Consider the following 18,491-nt stretch of genomic DNA (forward strand, 5'->3'; position numbering starts at 1 on the left):
TCCCCAACAGCATCACAGAAAACACTTCAGCCCTTGACACTTTGTGCCGAGTCAGGGCGAGAGCGGTGGGGGGGCCCCGCCCGTTGAATCAGAGGCCTTCTGGGCCTTCCGTGCACCTGTCCTCCCATCCCTGTGCAGGTCACACGGGCAAACAGGCAGCTCCCCTGCTTCCTCCTTCACCTCCCCTTTTGGGGTCTCGGGGCTGCAGTTTGGCCCCTGCCCCACCGAGGACCTGGCTCAATTGTCGCCCCATTCTCGGCTTCACCCCAAGTGTCCCTTGCCGGTGGCCAGACAGCAATGGGCATCTCCCGGGGCTTTAGAGCAGAAGCAGGCCGTGAGCTCAGAGGGTGGGGCCGATCGGCGCGCTGGCCACGCAGCTGCCTGTCCCTTTTGTCGTCTGCTCAGCCCGGGCAGCCGGGGGTCCTCCCCGAGCACAGGCACCTGCGGGAGCGCGTCTCTGGGTCTGAGTCCTCTCTCGAGCGGCTTTGCGCTGGGCTGTGCCACGTGCTCATGCGATCTGATTCATCGGGGAGGGGGTGGCACAGGCCCACCCCCTCCCAGGCCGGGCAGCGTGCCAGGAGCAGCTCGGGTCCCAGGGGCAACCCCCGCTCCCCGCATGCTGACCCTGCTTCTGCTTTGCTTGGCCCCTCACAGCCCAGAGCAGCTTCAAGAGCGTGAACAGCAGCTCCGCGCTAACCACGTACGAACTAACACGTAAGTGACAGCACCTGCAGGGGCCCCGTGATCGGGGGCAACGGGGCAGTGCCCCTTGGCCCGTCCGTGGAAAGTGACCGTGAAAACCAGCTGGGAGGAATGGCTCTCATTTCTAGAATTCTCCTCCCAAATGCTGCTTCACAGCATGCCAGAACCGGCAGGGAGCCAGGAAAGGAAAGTTCTAGAAACAGAGGCTGGGGGAGGGGGGGATATACAGACACATGAGGTCGAGTGTGGGACAGAAAGGCAAGTCAGAAATGCCACGTCTCCTCTCTGGCTCCTCCTCTTGGGGTAAAAGACACATGACAGAATTTCCCGTCTTACCGTCCTTAAGTGCACAGCTCAGCGCCACTAACTCCGTGCACGATGCCACCTCCGTCACCTCTAGGCCTTTCTCAGCTCCCCAAACTGAGACGCTGTCCCCGTTGAACCCCCCGCCCCACCAGCCACTGACACCCGCCTTCTACCTCCTGGTCTGTGAACCTGGCTCCCCCAGGGACCTCCGGGAAGTGGGTCACATGGTGTCTGTCCCTCTGTGCCTGCGTCGAGCTGTAACGAGGCTCAGGGGTCACACGGAAGCCGCACCCGGGGTCTCCCTCCGTCCTCGCGCGGCCCCTTGGACTTCTGGCTGGGGTGGTGTCAGCGGGCAGCAGGACTGAGGCCCCAGTGGGGCTCACTTGGGCGCAGAGAGCTGGCTGGGCTGGCAGGGGGATAGATTGGTGGGGGGGAGGCGCCGGCCCTTCCTTTGGCCCGGCGGTGGGGGGCGCCCTCCGGGGCTGCCAGAGCCCCCCATTCACCCCCACGGCGCCCCGGGGACCTCTCATCCCTCCTCCCAGACATGGCTGCCCCGTTTGCCAAGCGCTCCCCGCACCCCCATCACTTGTCCTCCTTTCCCCGTCTCCCCAGGGAGTCCCTCTGGGCCGGATGCTCCCCCAGATGTGACATCCCCAGGAGCCGGGGAGGGGCCAAGTGCAGGCCGGGCCCCAGTGATGGGGGCTTCCTCCTGGGGGTCTCCGCCTGGGCCTGGCAACCGCGGGTTGTGAAGAGCGGGAGGGTGGCCTCGGCCACGCAGCTGTGTCCACCCTGGTGTGTCCCGTGTACTCGCAGCAGCCCCTTCCCCTCCGTGGCACCCGGCTTGAGACGAGGCCAGCCTGGCCGTCTGCATCCACAGAAGCCATGGGGCAGGGCCTGGGGGTCCCACTGACTGCACCCCCACAGCCCGAGCAGCTGCCTGCGAGGCGTCTGCGGTAACCATTCACGGGGCGGGGGGGCAGGCACCCACATGGGGCCTCAGGAGAGCTACGCTCCTGGGAGAACCTTCCAGAATGTTTTGATTAAAGGTCGGGTCAGCTGCTCTTACCACATCAACTAGAATGAATCGCAAGCTGCCTGCATGGTTTCATGTGCCCTGATTCACCTGCCCCTTCCTTCCCAGGCCACGGCTGTTAGAAATGCAAGGGCCTCGGCTTGCTGCTGTATATATATTTAAATGTCAGGGTCTCTCCTGCGCCCCCATCTGTTGTTGAATTTTTTTTTTTTTTTTTGTCTTTTTAGGGCCACACCCACGGCATATGGAGGTTCCCAGGCTAGGGGTCCAATCGGAGCCATAGCTGCTGGCCTACAGCACAGCCACAGCAATGCAGGATCTGAGCCACCTCTGCGACCTACACTACAGCTCATAGCAACACTGTGTCCTTCGCCCACTGATCGAGGCCAGGGATTGAACCCATGCCTTCGTGGATACTAGTCGGGTTCATTACCGCTGAGCCGCAGTGGAACTCCCCTGTTTGTTGTTACTTTTAAGGAAAGACTCTGGCCAAAGGCAAGCCCTGACCGGGGCCTGGAGCCTCCACTCCTTCCTCCGAAGGAGCCTGCTGCTGCCTCTTCCCCAGTGCAGAAGAGGGCACGTCTTTGCCTCACCCGTGTCACTTTGCGGGGGCACAGTGCTGCCGGGACAAAGGGTGGCAGGCCCCCCGTGGACTTCTGTGTGCGAGGAAGCCACATTCTTCCCCCTGCGGCTCTTCAGGGGCGCTGGTCCCTCAAGCGGGCTCCCGGAGGGAGCTTTCTAAGAAAGGGAGTCGGTCCTGGGCCAGCTGACCCCCGTCCCACCGCCTTGCAGATCTAAAGAAGTACCGGCGCTACGAAGTGCTCATGACCGCCTACAATGTCGTCGGCGAGAGCCCGGCCAGCGCGCCCGTGGAGGTCTTTGTCGGCGAGGCCGGTAAGCCCCCGTGTCCCCACCCCGCGGCCCCAGCTCGGGTGCCAGCAGCGTCCCTCTCGTCCGAGAACAGCTTGCCAGTGGGACAGCGTGTTCCTGGTGGGGCGGGAGGCTTCCAGGTCCCTGCTGGAAAGAGGGTGCCGCCCAGGGCAGGGGTCCGGACGGCCAGAGTGAGCCACCTCGTCTTGCTTTTGAGCCCCGGGGTACGTAGCGTCTGGGGCCGTCAGGCTGCTCTCGGGGACTGATGCTGGGGGAATCCGGGTGTGTGGGAACCTTGGTGTGTGGAGGGGGTGTTTGCCCTTTGTCACCTGCTGTCTCTGTCACCTTGGGCCTGGGCAATGGCCTTGGCCCAGAGTCTGCTTGACCTCCTATAACAGCCCCGCCCTGGTCTTGGGAAGCCGCGCGGATCCCTGCGTGCACCCCTTTTGGGGAGGAGGTGGCCCTGGGTTTGTTTCAGGGCCTGGCCCCTCTGCAGGGCTCACTCACCGGGAGACGCGGTGTCCTGGGTCAAGGTCAGGGCACCTTTGCCCTCCCTCCCCAGCCACCTCAGGACAAGGGCGTCCTAGCTCCTACCCCGCTGACCGTGTGTCCTCTGCGTTTGGCCAATGGCCTTGGGCTCCCGCTCGGGTTGCTGGTGCAGAGCTGGGGTGGGCATGGGGTGGCTGCAGACCCTCTGAGCACAGAGTCCCGGGCTCTGGGTCAGGTGCCCTTTTGTGGTTTGGAGAGGTCGTCGTCATAAGCCCATCGACAGCACCAAGTCTAGCTGAGCTGGATTGTTCTGGAAAGGTCACCTGTTGTCACGGCAGCAGGGAGAATGAGGGAATGGGGAGCACACGTCCTGTCGGCCTTTCGTTACACAAGCCTCAGTGGCGGGGGGGGGGGCCGGGCTTTCCAGGAGGGCTGGGTCCCGCCGCAGAAGGGCCCACAGAGGCAGCGTGTGGCTGGGAGCGTGGCACACACAGTCTATAAGGGTTGCCGGTGGGGACAGTCATGCCTCTGGGCGGAGGGGCACGGCCGGCCAGGATCCAAGGACCTGTGCTCCCAGCCCGTCAGCCTGCGCTCCAGGGCCAGGACTCGGCCTCCAGGGCCGGGTCCCAGCCTCCAAGGTGAGGTCCCAGCCTCCAGGGGTCGTGGGCGCTCTGGCTACCGCCTTAGCCAGGGCAGACGTCCAGAGAAGAGGGCTGCAGCCTGGGTGGGAGACAGGCAGGCCCTGGGGGCCGCACCCAGCCAGCCAGGCGACCCTGGGCCCGTGCAGGCTCCAGGCTCTAGTTCTGGGCTTGCTAGTTTCTTCGTCTTGCTTTGTGGAAGAATGCAGTTCATGTGCAATTTGCCGGCCTCCGTGTCTCCCCGTGTCCAGCCAGGGCGTCACGCACTGGGCACTTCCAGCCTCTTTCGTCTTCCCAAACAGAAGCCCCTCACCCGCCAGCAGACCCCTGCCGCTCCCTCTCCCCCGGTGCCCGGCGGCCTCTCACTGACCGCGTTTGTGAGTTTGCCTGTTCTGGGCACTTCGTCGACCTGGCCTCCGACCTCATGTCCCCTTCACATCTGGCTTCTCTCGGCGGGTTTTCCAGGTTGATCTGTGTTGTCGCAGGCACCAGATTTCATCCTTTCTCAGGGGGAGTCAGAGTCCCCTGTGGTGTGCGGACGCCACCTCTGGTTTATCATCGGTGGACACTTGGGTTGTTTCAGGCAGACCAGGTGTTTGTCACAGTGCCGAGCCGACGCCTGAAGCAGGATGCTGGCAGCCCCCTCCCCTCTCCCCTTGGGGTCCGTCTCCCGTGGAGGCCTCCCCCCCGACACACACACACACTCATGCTGGGTCCCGGGGGTCCCGGAGAGACGGGAGGGAGTACGCGGCTCTGCCCCGTGGTGTGGGTGCCTGCTTCCCCAGGGCCTCGGGTCGGGAGCACAGAGGCTGGTTTGCTGAGGCTCCCCCAGCCTCCAGGCTGCAGATTCTCCCCACGCGGCCTGGCCCAGCTTCTCTGCCACCCAGCACGTTGCTCTGGCACCTGTGATAACGCTGCAGAGAACGTTCTGGAAGGCGACTGCCAGCCCTTCCAGCATTGCTACCAGGTACCCCTTGGCCACCCCTGTCTCCACCTCCCACAGCCCAGGGGTGCCCTCAAAGTGCCCTCACCCCATAATGCTCAGACTTGTGTGAACACAGCTGAGCTGCGGGTTCCTGAGCAGACCTGTCCACTCTGCCTGTTTCCGGCTGTGTGACACGGGGCCAGTCACTTCACCTCTCGGAGCTCCAGCCTTGCACGTCATGGTGCACAGGGGAGAGCTGCAGGCTAGGCATGAGGAGACACAGGTCCTTGACCCTCTGCCCCAACTTGCCTGCCCCACTCACAGGATAAATGTCCCGGACACGCCTGGACCAGCGTCCGTCGGTAAGTGGAGAGTGACAGACCCTGAGCGGTTTGCTCGATTCATCTGGCCTCGTCTACAGAACAATGAGAGGTTAATGACCTATGGGTCCTCTTTAGCCCAAATATGTAATGTTTAAATCCATTTAATCTCAGAGAGAAAGGTTAATCTTTACGAGATTCCTCATTGAGATTGATTTCTGAGCCCAGGCATTACAAATTGGTAAAAATAATACATCAGTAAGAACTCTAATTTGCAAGAGACAGAAACCCAACCAGGCACAGCTTCAGGCATGGCTGGATCCAGGGTCCTCCCAGTCTGGTCCTGCTCCCGTCTTGGCTCCACCCTCTTCTCAGCTTGCTCCTGTCTTGGATGGCTCTTCATTAAGGTGGTCTTGTAGCTTCAGGTAGCAGAAAGAACTTCCTTTTTTTCAACAGCACCTACAGTGGCAGCGCACAGGCTCCCATTAGCCTGCCTTGGTCACGGCCCATCCACAAACTGCATGCTGCAGCCAAAGGCCTGAGGTCCCCAAAGCCAGGGGATCATCTTCTCTCTACCCAGACCACATGGACCACATGGGAGAAAGGATCCCCGGACCCCCCGGGGAGCTCTGGGTGCTGCTGTCAGAAGAAGGGACCAGGCATTTACTCTCGCTGTCTGTGCCTCACTAACGGCAGTTTGCCAAGTGGCCAGAGCACTTTCTGGGAGAGGTGCCCAGGCGTGTCTGTGGGTTCCTCAGCAGCACTGCTGTTCCAGTCACCACGACCACCACGCCCCCGCCCCCCGGAGAAATCTCCAGGCCCAGTTCCGTGTCCCCAGGGTCCTGGGCCTGTAAAGGAGCCCACATCTCGGCCTTCACAACGCTTAGTACTGGAGGCCCGGCCGCTTTCAGGAAAAGGCTGCCCCTTGCCCTGGGACCGGCTGGGTTTCCAGACCTCCCAGGCTGCTCCCCGAAAGATGCACCGTCCCCTCTACACCGAGCTGCATCTGCCTGGACCCCTGCTCTTCCCTCAGTCCCTGGGGGGACCCCCAATCTTCCACTCAGGGCTCTGCTCTGAGGTTTGCAGCCGGGCCGTTGGCAACAGCTCAGGGGGGTCCAGCTGGGATTGTCATCCAGCCTCTGGGGGTCCCTGTGCCCTACTGGGCAGCCGCTTCAGCTCTGGAAAGCCCAGCATTTGATTTCCCAGCCTGGATCCCCACATCCCGCAGAGCAGCCTGAGGCACCCTGAGCCCCAGGCGATGCTCGGCCGGGACCCTCACCTCCGGTTCGCATCCCCTCTCGGGGCTCAGGGGTGTCAGAGCACGTCCGTCTCCAGACCCCCCAAAGTGCCAGCCCCCAAGGCCAGCCCCTCTCCTCTGGCTCTGGCTGTGCCGTTTCCCTCCCTCAGTGTGTGGGGGGGCCCTGCCTCCAGCCCCTTCCTGCTGAACCCGCATGGGTGTAACAGACAGCTTGTTCCAGGGCGTAAGCGCGCCTTATTCCTGCCCCTCAGCTTCAAGGCCCCTGCGGGGCACGGGTGGGCCACCCTCGAGCCTCCGCCTCCGCCTCTGCAGGCTTCCCCACTCTTGCCCTTTGCGCTGGGGCCTGGCGGTGGCAGATCCGGGCCAGGTCTGGGCTTGCCGCCCCGGGCGTCCGCGGTGACCTCCCGGGGCTGGAAGTGGCAGGGGTGCAGTTAGTCACCGGGTCACAGTGGGAGTTGAGACAGTGCTTTTCCCTGGATACGCGGGTCTCCGGCGCCCCATGTGTTTGTGTGAAGGGGGCTGTGGGCGGGGCTCTCCGCTGGGAACGGGGGCCAAGGCCTGGCGATGCCTCCCGTGGGTGGGGCAGGGGGTGCCTGGGTCCCAGGAGGTGGAGAAATGTCCTAAACCCCCTCGGAGCCCATCCTAGTGTCTTACACCCCCAGATACGGAACCACCACCCGACACGTGCACGGAGTCCCGCTGGTACCGATAAGCTGCTGCGGAGGCTGTTGCATATCTCTTACCACTTCTCTGATTCTCTCCTTAGGTCTCAGGGCGTGTCCCTCTCGCCCCCGTTTTTAAATCTTTTCTCACATGCGGTGAAAAGTTATCTCATGTTTGTCTTAATAGACGGGCCTTCAAAGGGCCCGTCTGATGAAATCCTGTGGTTGTTGATGGCGCATTTGCTCATGTTGCCGAGTTGATTCCTAAGAGCCCTTGATCTCTCAGGGGTATCACACTTGCTCGCGTGTGAGGCCCCTGTTTGCACTTTTCTCTGGTTTGTCACGCGTTTTATCAGGTTTAAATGGCCGTGTGGTCCAACCTCAGACCCGCTGCATCTCTGCTTCCCACCCAGGAACCCAGCAAAGATTCACCCAGCCTGTCTTCTGAATTTTTATGGCTTCATTTTTCCCCTGAAACTCTTCCATCCCTCTGGACTTTATCTTGGAACTTGGTGTCAAGTGAGCTTCTAAATAAATTGTTTCCAAAGAAGCCCTCACCCCCGATCCAGACCCATCTCCTGATTGGGTCTTTCTCTGTGATGGATCCGAAGCCTGTTTGAAATTCTCCTGCGTCGTCCCGTCTGCCCGAGGCTTCTTTCGGGTTCCACCTGTTACCGCTCAGCCTTCTAACACTTTCTTGCACATTTTCCGTGCGTAGTCACGCTCCTTCCATTTTTTCCCTACATTTCCACAATCGTTCTAGGACCTTTCCTGTCATTTTGGCCAATTTTCACAAGAGTGGGCGTTTTTATCCAAGGGTGTTGAAGTCTGAACTAACGTGGAGACTGGACGGCTTCATCTGGTCCGCGTGTCCCCTCCAGGAGGTGGCCTGTCCGTCCTTTGGCGTCTCTCACCGGAGCGGGAGGGTCTCCTGGCGCGGACTCCGTGTCACTCCCGGCCCTCTCCCTGCGGTTATTCTGCGAACCTGGGTGTCCTGACTGCGTGCCCCCGACCAGAGCCGGGCTGAGGTCCGCCTGGCCCCTGGCACAGCAGACACGGCCTGCGGGAGGAAGCGCCTTCTCCACTCTCCAGCCCCGGGGCCAGGACTAGCTCTGCGTCCAGCGGGATGTCTGGACGTGGCTTTCGGCTCCACGACGTTCTCCTAGGAGGGAAAGGGCGGACGTGCAGACTCTGTATCCGCTTCAGAGCAGCACCTGGGTTGCTTTCCGTGTGCGCCTTGCCTCGGAAGATTGCAGAGTATCTCGAAGCTGTTGGTTTGCTGTTTGTTGAGGAACCAGGGAGGCTCACTGGGCGATGCGGGTTCTCCATCTGGGAAGGGCTCCAGGTTCACACTCACGTCGGGTTGAGTGGGAGGAAATGCCCGCCCCTCGCCCGCCCTCTCAGCGCCCCCTCGTGGCAGGTGAGGGCGGCCCGGGAGCCCTGGCTCTAACCGAAGGGTTTCAGGGACTCCATGTAGAGCCAAGCACCATCTATGTGTCACAGGCTTCCCTTCCTGCAGCCCCAGGGCTGAAAACCGTGGGCAGATTCTCAGTGTCTCTGATGCCAGTCTCCCCTGGCCACGCAGCCGGCAGGGGTGCCTCCAGGTGGAGGTACAGAATCGCACACGGGCCAGCAGGCAGGGTGGACGGCTGTCTGGACAGCCTGCCGGTACCGGGCTTGTGTTGGCCCAGTCGCCATTCCGTCTTCCGGAGGAGCAGCTGGTGCTCGGAGATCCCAGGAGTACATACCCTTTGCCCCATGGTCTGGGCGCAGCCCGGGGTCTCCTGAGGGGGCATCTCCAGGGCCCAACCCAGGGCAGTGGGGCACAGGGGTGGGTGAGCAGGCACAGGGTACTCTGCCCCTCACCACGCCAGGGAGAACCCCAGGATACCATTGGGGGCCTTTGCTGCCTCCCCTGGGCTCTCCCTCTTGCAGCTGATACCAGGACCCCCGCCCCGTGAGGCCCGCGTGCGGAAGGAGGGGGCCCAGCCAAGCACTGTGTTGACTTTCAAGCATTCTCTGGGCACAGTGGGGACTGGGGTGCTGAGCGGAGTCGGGGGGATGGACGGAGGCCTGAGAAAAAGCAAACGGAACACAAGTGCTCCCAGGACTAAACCAGCAGTGCAGCCAGACACAGCCCTGGGGGAGGCCAGCGGGAAAGAGGGTGGCCTGATAGGGCCCCGGGAGCGCTGGGGCTTAGGAGGGGGGACCACCCCACAGGTGTGAGCTGAAGGCCAGGCCCCCCCAGAAGGGACCATGGAAACCTCTGGAGCCTCTGTCTCCACCCCGTCCTCCACACCCCTCAGGCATCCTGGCGTCTACGGGGTGGGAATACCACATGCTCCCAAGGCTGGGCCTCCGGCCTCTGGCCCTGCCCCAGTCTGCCCTCCAGCCACCCTCCAGACCTCCCTGCATCGTTCCGCTCTGGTGGGCATCTGCAGCTCCCCCGCACAACTCGCCTGGGTCACCGCCTTTCCCAGCAGACACGGGAGCCCAGGCTACATCGGTAGGCAAGTGACATTATTAATGACTGTTTCCTTCGGCGCAGGAAGGTTCTGGAGAATGTTCCGATGCCTGATGCTTTATTTGGAAGGGACCCAAACATCCACAATCTGGAGTCTGAGTCCTTGGCCAGATTCTCAGCCAACCCTGGGGGTGGACCTGGCCGGGGTGGACTGAGTCCTCACCACTGAGCAGCCCCGCGCTGGGCACTGGCTGGGCCCCTGAAGGCAGGGAGACCCCAGTCGTGTCCCTGAGGAGGGCGATGGCCTCGTGTGGGTCCTGGAAGGGCCTGAGGCCATCCAGGGTCAAGCCGTACAGGACGGGTTCCAAAGAGGGCCTTGGCCAAACCCAGCCCCTGCCTGTCCCTTGAAGCTTAAAATGCTGCCTGACCCTTTAGGGAAAGCATGCCAACTCTGCCCTGGAGGAGCTGGGGCCCTCGAGTCAGGCAGATACCCAAGTTCAAATACAGTCTATCCTGGGGTGAGTACCTTACCCCACCCCCCAACCCCCAGCCTCAGTTTTCTCAGGAGGAAGATGAGACCCAGCTGCTTTTCCTGCAGCTTGAATTTTGCGCATCCGAACTGCACAGGATGCTGGTGGTTAATTAGGGACCGAACTGCATTATTCAGACCCCATGGGCTCCAGGCCAATCACGGTCTGTTAGGACCTGGGTCTTGCTGTGATGAGAGCTCACTCTGCAGACAGAGACAACAACAGCAGCCGTTGCAAGCCACCTAGCTGGTTGGTTTGAGTGGCTTTTAGCTGTTTCTCCTCACGGAGGGTGGTAGCAGCGGTGGAGCTGAGGAGGTGGTGTGAGCAGTGGTGGCTGCGATGGGGCTGGTGACATGGGTCCACAAAAGCTGTGACTGGACGAAAGCAAATGCTGGATGCGTTCAGCACTGACCTGTATCATGGAAACATCAGTAAGAAAATCACGCTGGGGAGGTCCCGTCGTGGCCCGGTGGAAGCGAATCTGACGAGTCACCACGAGGACGCAGGTTCCATCCCTGGCCTCACTCCGTGGGTTGAGGATCTGGCATTGCCATGAGCTGTGGTGTGGGTCGAAGATACAGCTCGGATCCCACGTTGCTGTGGCTGTGGTGTAGGCCGGCGGCTACAGCTCTGATTCAACCCCTAGTCTGGGAACCTCCATATGCCGCAGGTACGGCCCTAAAAAGCCCAAAAACAAAACAAAACAAAACAAAAAAACATGCTGGTTCTTTTGAGTCTCAAGTCTCTCTGGCCTCCAGGTCCTTTGCTATTGAAACAGCTGTTTTTAAAGCATGCTCTTTGGATGCTCAGTGTCCTCGGACAGCAGCCGCTGTGTCGGGCAGACCAACGCCGTGGCGAGGACGCTGCATGTCCACTGCTGCCCCTGGGTTGCACCTGCCTCATCCTCTCCACACGCGTAACCCGAGCCCTCGTGACGCCACTCTTGCTAGAGGCACCTGAGAGCCACTCCAGCTCCCGCACGGCTCCAGAAGTCTGTAATTCCGCTGGCGCACCTGCCCGTAAGAAGGCCAGGAGCTTATCTTAGACCCCCTCGCATACGCTGGGCCAGGCCCCCCGCTGGGTCCGGGAGGGTTAAGAAGGCGTGCTGACCTTCGCAGAGGGTCGTCCTTGGCGCGGACCCCGTGACATCCGGCTTTTACACCAGGGGCTGCTCCAAATCCCAGCCAGCCCCTGGGAGCCCTCAGCGTGCAGAGGGCTTGGGCTGGGCGCTGCACCGGGCGGGTGTGTTCCTTATCTGCTGCTGCGTAACAAAGCATCTGCTTGCAGCTGGGCACACGCCCTTGTCACCTCACAGAGACTGGGGTCAGGAATCCAGGCGCCACGTAGCGGGTCCCCTGCCTTGGGGCTCTCACAGGGTGTCAGCCAGGACTGTGGCGCCCTCGGGGGCCTGATGGGAACGCCCCTTCCCCAGCTCGCTGGTGGTCGTGGGCAGGGCCCCGCTTCCTGGGCGGTTGGACAGAGGCTTCCCCGCGGCCCTGGCAAGGCAGCCTCTCCATGAAGCAGCTTGCCACACGGGGGCTTCGTGAGAGGGAGCTGGTGAGAGGGAGAGAGGTGCCAGCCGGGGGCACGAGCGAGAGGGAGGCCCAGGCTCCATCACCTGCCCTCGGCGCTGGTCCCCTTAGAGGAGGGGCTGCACGAGGGAGGGTGCGAGCACCAGGAGTGCGGCTGCCAGAGCCACAGTGACGCACCCCGGCTCCTTGGGACTCGCCAGGGGCAAGGGCATCTCAACATGTCAGCATGTGGTGACACAGTCCCCTCCTGTCTCTGCGGGGACAGAGCCCACGTGGGAGCGGTGCCCCCACCACCTGGCGGGGCCATTCACTGGACAGGTCACCTCGGGGGAGGAGCCTGGGAACACCACGTGTGCCCCTTGCCAGGCGGGCTCTGCCCTCCCCTGCGCGTGTCATTTCATTCCGAAAACCCTCCACGTCTGGTATTTACTCCAGTTTTACACCCGATGAAACGGAGGCTCAAAGAGATTGAACGGAGCCAAGTTCGGTGACCTCCAGCTACGCTTTCGAGAGCCTGGTGTACAGACCATTGATTGTTTTGCAAACAGTTTCTGTGACCAGGTTCCTGATGTTTCTTGCGAAGCTTCCTGAGTGTTGTTTCTGGTTCCGGCTCCGCAGTGGGGTGACAGAGGAAAGACACAGCCAGGCGAGCCGGCTGCTCCGGGAACCCAGGCGCACGGAGCCCCCACCCGGGAATCCTACACGGGGGGGCGGGGGGAGGGGGCGGGGGGAGCCCAGGCCCAGAGCCAGGCTGCCTGGGTTTGCCCGAAGCTGGAGCCACCTGCTGGCGAGTGTGTGACCGCAGGGCGGGGGGGGAGGGGTTGGTTACTGGACGTCCCTGGGCCTTGGTCTTCCCGTCTGTGTAGCGGGGCAGTGGCTAGTACCCGCTTCCCGGGCTGCTAGGATAAGGGGAGCCCGTCGAAGGGTTTGGAGGAGTGACCTGGTCCCTGGCGTGACGGAAGCGCCCTGGGTGTTGTCATCCCACTGGCACATCCCACTGGCAGCTCATCACTGGGAGTCCAGCGGCCGCATACCAGTGTTAGCACCACGGCGTCTGTCTCCAGACAGGGACAGACGGGGGCTCTGGGTTGAGAGCCGGGCGATGCCTGGCCCTCTTGTTCGGCACAGATGTGTCTGAGGTGGTCTCACTCTTTTCGGTGGTAAGCTTTGTTAAAAATTACTTTGTGAAGTCATCAGTAATCCTCATTTATGGACCCGGAGTTCCTGTGGGTGGGCTCGCGGCTGCCTGGCCGTCCTGGGTGACCGGCGATGGACGTCCAGTGTGGGGGCGGCAGTGACTCACAGCCGTGTCTGGGGGCTGCCCGCCTGCCCGGGAGTGGCTCCTTCCTGTTTCCTTGGGGGTCTGTCCCCTCCTTTCCTGCGCCGAGACCCCGCTTGTCCCCATGGCGCTGAGGCCCTGCCATCACGTAAACCTTTCTGTGTCGAGGGGCGCAGAGGCACAAAGACCCGGAGTCTCCCCACTTAGGGCGACAGGGCTTTGTTTGCTGAGAAGGTGAATTCCGAGCCAGAATTCGATCTCCTGCTCGTTTTGACAGGAAATCAGACAGCGCGCCCAGAGAAATGCTGGTGCCATTAAAGGGAACTGATAGATGTGTAACTTTTTAAAAATCCTGTGAAGAGATACTTATTTTGTTACATTAGAACACTAGCAGTGATTCTGAAATCATCAGTTTAAAACTTGTTCTAGCCGCCTAATAAATCACTGGGTTACGAAAAGCAAAGGTGAAAGCCTGGCCTGAGCAGTGCCCAGCTTGGCCTCGGGCAGCCCCGGCAACCAGCCTCCCTCCGCCTGCTGTGACCCCAGACGCCCCTCTGTCCTCGGTGACCCCGGACGCCCCTCCATCCACCATGACCCCGGACGCCCCTCTGTCTGACCCCAGACGCCCCTCCGTCCATCTGCCATGACCCCAGACCCCCATCCCCTGCCTCCTGGAGCCTTGCTCCGGGGCCCTGCCGCGTGTGCAGTACCCCCGTCGCTGAAGAGCCAAGGGGATGCTCCGTTTCCGGGAGGGACCCTGCCCTCGGACTCCTGTGACGCTTCTCGTCTGTACCACCCGCCCCGCGCACTCAGCCCAGGGCCGGGCTGACATTCAGGAACATTTCAGCGAATCCCGCCGTGGCCCCAGATCACCCCTCGTCTCGGCGGCTTGAGCACCACCCGTGTTCCTTCCCCCGCGTGCCTGTCCTTCACGGCCGGCTCCCTCTCCCGCGCTCCCTGCTGTTGTCTCTCGCAGGATCAGCCCCAAAGTGGGACCCGCTAGCCTGGGGGTGGGGGGAGAGGGAGGGGCCGCAGAATATTCTGGAAGCCTCTGCAGGGACGTAGCCTGCGTGTCCCTTCTGCTCCCCTGTCGTCGGCCAAACTTGCGTCCAAGGGGAGACGTGGCGCTCCTCAGAAGGACTGTCACAGGGTGGTGGAGCCCCTCCCAGGGGCAGCAGGTGTCATGAGCGCACGGAGAAGGGCAGGCGACAACTCCATGCTCTCCCAGCCTCGGGGACTTTGTTTCTTACCATTCCACGGTTTGAACACACCAGGGCCGGGGCAGCTGGCTCGCTGCAGCAGAGGTTCTGGAAGCCTGATGCGGGAGGGGCCTGCAGGACACAGAGTTGGGGGCCGTGAGCCAGCGCCCCCTCACCAGCAAGTTCATCCTGGGTCAGGGCAGCCCCGTGTCCCACCGACGCCCAACGGCACCTCGGGGGCAGTGAGCCTGCCCAGGGCCAGAGCGAGCTGGGCAGAGAGCTGCCCTCACTGCTCCAAGGGACCTGCCTGCCGGGTCCAGCCCATGGCACCCAGTTCTCCAGGGCCTCCCGAGCACTCGGCCAGAATCCCAGAAGATTCCAGAAATCTCCGGAGTTCCACTGCTGCTGTCAGGTCCAGGGAGCCTCCAGAAGTCCCAGAAGCTTCTCCGTCACTGCCTTGGCAAGCCCCCTCTCCAGGGCCAGGGGCAGGAGCAGGCCTGCTGAGGCCCAGAGGGACAGCTGTGCGATAGCCTCGTCTGCCGGGACCTCGCCTGCTGCCTTTGAGCGCCGTCCGTGGGCAGTCTGCCTATCGGCAAGTGCCAGGGACCGTTGCACCAACATGCTTTTAAAAGCTAATTTCATGCAGGTTAAAAAAGCATTCTGAGCTGATGTTTGTGTTCCACAAATGCTAAGGTAGGAGAACAAAAAGATGGAGGTTCATCAGATGCTCCATCCGTTTCCAAACGGAACAGGCTTCAAGACAAACAGGCGTTGCGTTGGAGGTGCGATCCGAGGTCCTTCTGGCAAGTCCGGCTCTCCTGTCGGTGTGGGACCCAGAGGCTCTCAGGAGCCAGAGCCGTCAGCCTGGAGACAGGCATGCTGTGCCCTGGTTACTGGGGTTTCTGTCTCCCCTGCTTGTGTTACCACCAAAAAGTCTTTGTTACCTGCAGTAAGTTCACAGCAGAAAGGTGCTGTGCTGCAGGCTGGCTCGGGGGACGTGGGAGCAGCCAAGCTTGGAGACAGCAGTGCTCATGGCTCAGCTCCCAGGGCGGGACCGGGGGCTTTGCCTGGCACGTGCCAACCTCAGCAGAGGCCCCTGAATCCTCCCGCGGTTCGCGGATGCGCCCGTTCCGTGGGCACCCACACCCGGAGCCGGTCCCTCTTCCTCCAGCGTGCCGCGGGCCCTGGGTTTGGCTGTGCCTTCGAGACGGAAACCTGGGGCGTGGGGGGGACCCCATAGATGGTCCTAGCCCACTACCAGGGTAATGGCTGTGCCCAATGTTGCCTCGCACATTTTAATTGTACAGCGGTAATTTTGCGATGGCGTCGCCGATGGCAAACATGCAAGAGACATTAACTTTATTTATGTTTTGGATTATTAATGTGGCTGTTAAAATTCCTCCAGTTAGTTTTGATTGAATTGTTTTTGTGTGTGATTCTGTTGTTTAATGGAGCGGTAAATAAGAATTTCTGATAATGAGGCCGAGCATCTGTCACAACAACCTGGTGTGTGTTGTTAATATTTCCATTAACGGCAGGGTGGGCAGCCGGAATACGGGAGCCACACAGTTGGAGCAGAATAAATAGTTGGTGTCAGGCTGAGTGGGTGTTAATTACTATTTTAGTCTACACCGGGGGTGGGGGGGGAGCCGAGGGGGAGGGGTGGCTCGCCGAGGTCATCCTCTCCCCCGAGGCCCCTCCAGGGAGAGACCGCGTGCTGGTCTGTCTCCCGCTGACGGTGACTGATCGTTTCCCTTATGGCCCGTAAATATAGACCGGAGTCCACGGCGGTGCCCGGGGCCGGAGGCAGAGCCTCGGAGGTGAGGGTGCAGGTGCTCAGCCCTTGGCAGCCAGGCCCCCCACAGAGCTGCCGGGGTCCAGCCTGGGCAGGGGGTGGTCCCCGGGAGGCAGAGGACAGGTGGGCCTGCAGGTGGGCCTGAGGGGACAAGGTCCTGAGAGGTACAGGAGCTTTCCCTGCACTGTTCCCAGCCTCCCAGCAGCTGCCACGGCACCCCGCCAGTCACCTCTTCCGTTGCATGTGCATCCCTGCCGACCCTGACACAGCACTGGGGGCCCCCTCGGGGTGGGAGGGAAAGACCAGAGGAGCGGTGCTTGGGGTCTGACGCCGTCCTTGGCCTCCGCGGGGACGGTGGAGCCATGACACCTGCACTCCGTCCCCCGAGGAGCGGTCCCGTGTCTCAGATGTCGGCTCCACGGGAACCCGGCTTCCCACCCCCACATCCTGAACTCCTCGTGGGAACACAGACACCTTTTTTCCCCAGCTCCACCTGGAATTTAGCGTCTCCCTCGGTTATGAATGTGGCAGCGGGCAGCTGCAGGGTCAGTGGGGCCCGGGACTCGAGGCCCCAGGGCCCCGGATGTGCCCCTAAGGCGGCACCGTCCGCCGTTCCCGAGCCCTGCACGGCTCCACTCCTCCGGCTCCATCTCAGTCACTGCGGCCGCTCCGGGGCCTGACCCCTTGGCTCAGTCGCAAGCCTGCAGATTCCTGTGTCCACCTTGGTTCCCAGGGCTCTGCTGCGTCTCAGTACAACTGGTATTCGTTGTGCGCTTCCAGGTTTTACCATATGCCTCCAAAGCCGTGGTTCTGAGAAGGGTCTGGGGTCGTCCTGGGGTTGAGGCTGGACGGTCCGGGGCGGCATCTCTGGCCCGTCCCGGCGTCCGGAGCCACCTGTGGACGGACTCAGCCGCCCTCCCTCTCTGCTCTCTCCGCAGCCCCGGCCGTGGCCCCGCAGCGCATCCAGGTGAACCCGCTCACCGCCAGCCAGCTGGAGGTCACATGGGACCCGCCGCCACCCGAGAGCCAGAACGGGAACATCCAGGGCTACAAGGCAAGGCGCTCACGTGCACGGTTTGGCTCTTCCTTCCGGGTCACTTGTGTGCCGGATGAGTGGCCTGAGTCCCCGGTTCCTGAGGGCTTGGCTGGAGCCCTGGCCACATGGCCCAGCTGCCACCCGGCTCGCTCTGCTCTGTTTCCCGCCCTGCGCACAGCGCATCCTCAGCTGCAGAGCTGGGAGCGGGCTGAGCCTGACCTTGCCCCTGGCCTGGGAGAGGGGGGGCCTGGTTCATGGCAGCCAGTTTGTGCCCGGCAGCCCCTCCCTCCCAGGCCCGGCCAAGACCCCTCCCCGGCCCCCGTACCCCCCCGGGAGCTCCACTGTCTTTGCTGTGGAGGAAGGTGTTGAGAACAGGTCTCCGTCCCAGCTCTGCGCTGGGCACTGCTAGGCGCTGCCTGGGTCTCTTGATGGGGTAGGTCCGGGGTGAGGCCTGAGCATGTGCATTTGTAACAAGTTCCCCCAAGGGGTCTGGTTCCTGGGAACCTCACTTTGAGAACCCCTCCACTAACCTGTTAGGATTCCACATCAACTAAATATGCCAAAGGCAGCGTCCAAAAGAGGGGCCCGGCCAGTCCAGTAGGAGTATCAGGTGATGACAATGACACAGAGGTGGCAGGGGCAGGAGGAAACCAGCCTGGGCCGTCCCTTGAAAACCCCCCGGTCCCTCCAGAATGAATTTCCCAGTCTGGTCTGTCGAGCCCACGTTGATCCGTCATCAGATGCTGTGGGCGGGGCTGCCCTGTTGACTGTGGCACCAATTAGACATCCCTCTAGAAATGAAAACAAACACCTTCCTCCCCGGCAAGGCTGTTCCGGTGATTAATGAGCTAACAGAAAATCCCATGAGCCTGCAGGCAAGGTGCTATTTCTGTGTGTCCAAAACACGCTTCCTAATTTCCTCCTGATAAAGACGTTGAACTTGGATACCAATCTCAAGTGCGTAAGGCCTGTCCAAGCGGCATATCTCATTTGGGCCGTTCGGAGAGCAGGAGCTGGACTGTATCTGGCAGGGGGAAATAAGCAAGGCTCACCCATCCAGGCCACGCCAGCCCTGCCAGACACGCGGGCACAGGAGGCTGCCCCAGGCTCTGGGCTGCGCCAATGGCCTGGCCTGCTTCAGGCCCCCCAGAGCCAAGGTGGGTCCTGGGGCTGGGTTGAGTTCGGGCAGCCTGGCTGCCACCCGCGTGGGGCCATGGTTCTTGACCAGCTGTCCAGGGAAGCAGTTCTGATGGCCTTAGCGAACCTTCGTGCACGAGAGCGTCACGTTCCCTCACGAGCACGTAAAAATGAGACGAGCGGAAACAGAGCCCGGGAGAAACACGGGCCACCCCCGCAGGGCCGAGCCCAGCGTGGCTCTTCTCCACGTCATTTTTGGTTGTTTTAACGTGCAGCGCATTGGGCCACACGGATCCAGGCTTCATGTCGGCCTTAA

At 61.8% G+C, this 18,491-nt stretch overlaps 1 protein-coding gene across 4 annotated transcripts in view; it reads left to right on the forward strand.

Annotated features, from left to right (window-relative positions):
* SDK1 (sidekick cell adhesion molecule 1) overlaps positions 1 to 18,491 on the forward strand; it is a 513,421-nt gene that overhangs the window by 456,085 nt on the left and 38,845 nt on the right. For 2 of the 4 annotated variants that reach the window (XM_021087980.1, XM_021087981.1), the window contains exons 33-35: positions 655 to 714; positions 2,834 to 2,935; positions 16,941 to 17,056. In XM_021087980.1, coding sequence (XP_020943639.1) covers positions 655 to 714; positions 2,834 to 2,935; positions 16,941 to 17,056 — 278 coding nt within the window. The remainder of the gene's footprint in view (positions 1 to 654; positions 715 to 2,833; positions 2,936 to 16,940; positions 17,057 to 18,491) is intronic. The other 2 variants (XM_021087982.1, XM_021087983.1) reach the window with 1 other exon arrangement.

This window comes from Sus scrofa, chromosome 3 (genome assembly GCF_000003025.6).
Source record: "Sus scrofa isolate TJ Tabasco breed Duroc chromosome 3, Sscrofa11.1, whole genome shotgun sequence".
In the NCBI taxonomy this organism is placed as follows: domain Eukaryota; kingdom Metazoa; phylum Chordata; class Mammalia; order Artiodactyla; family Suidae; genus Sus; species Sus scrofa.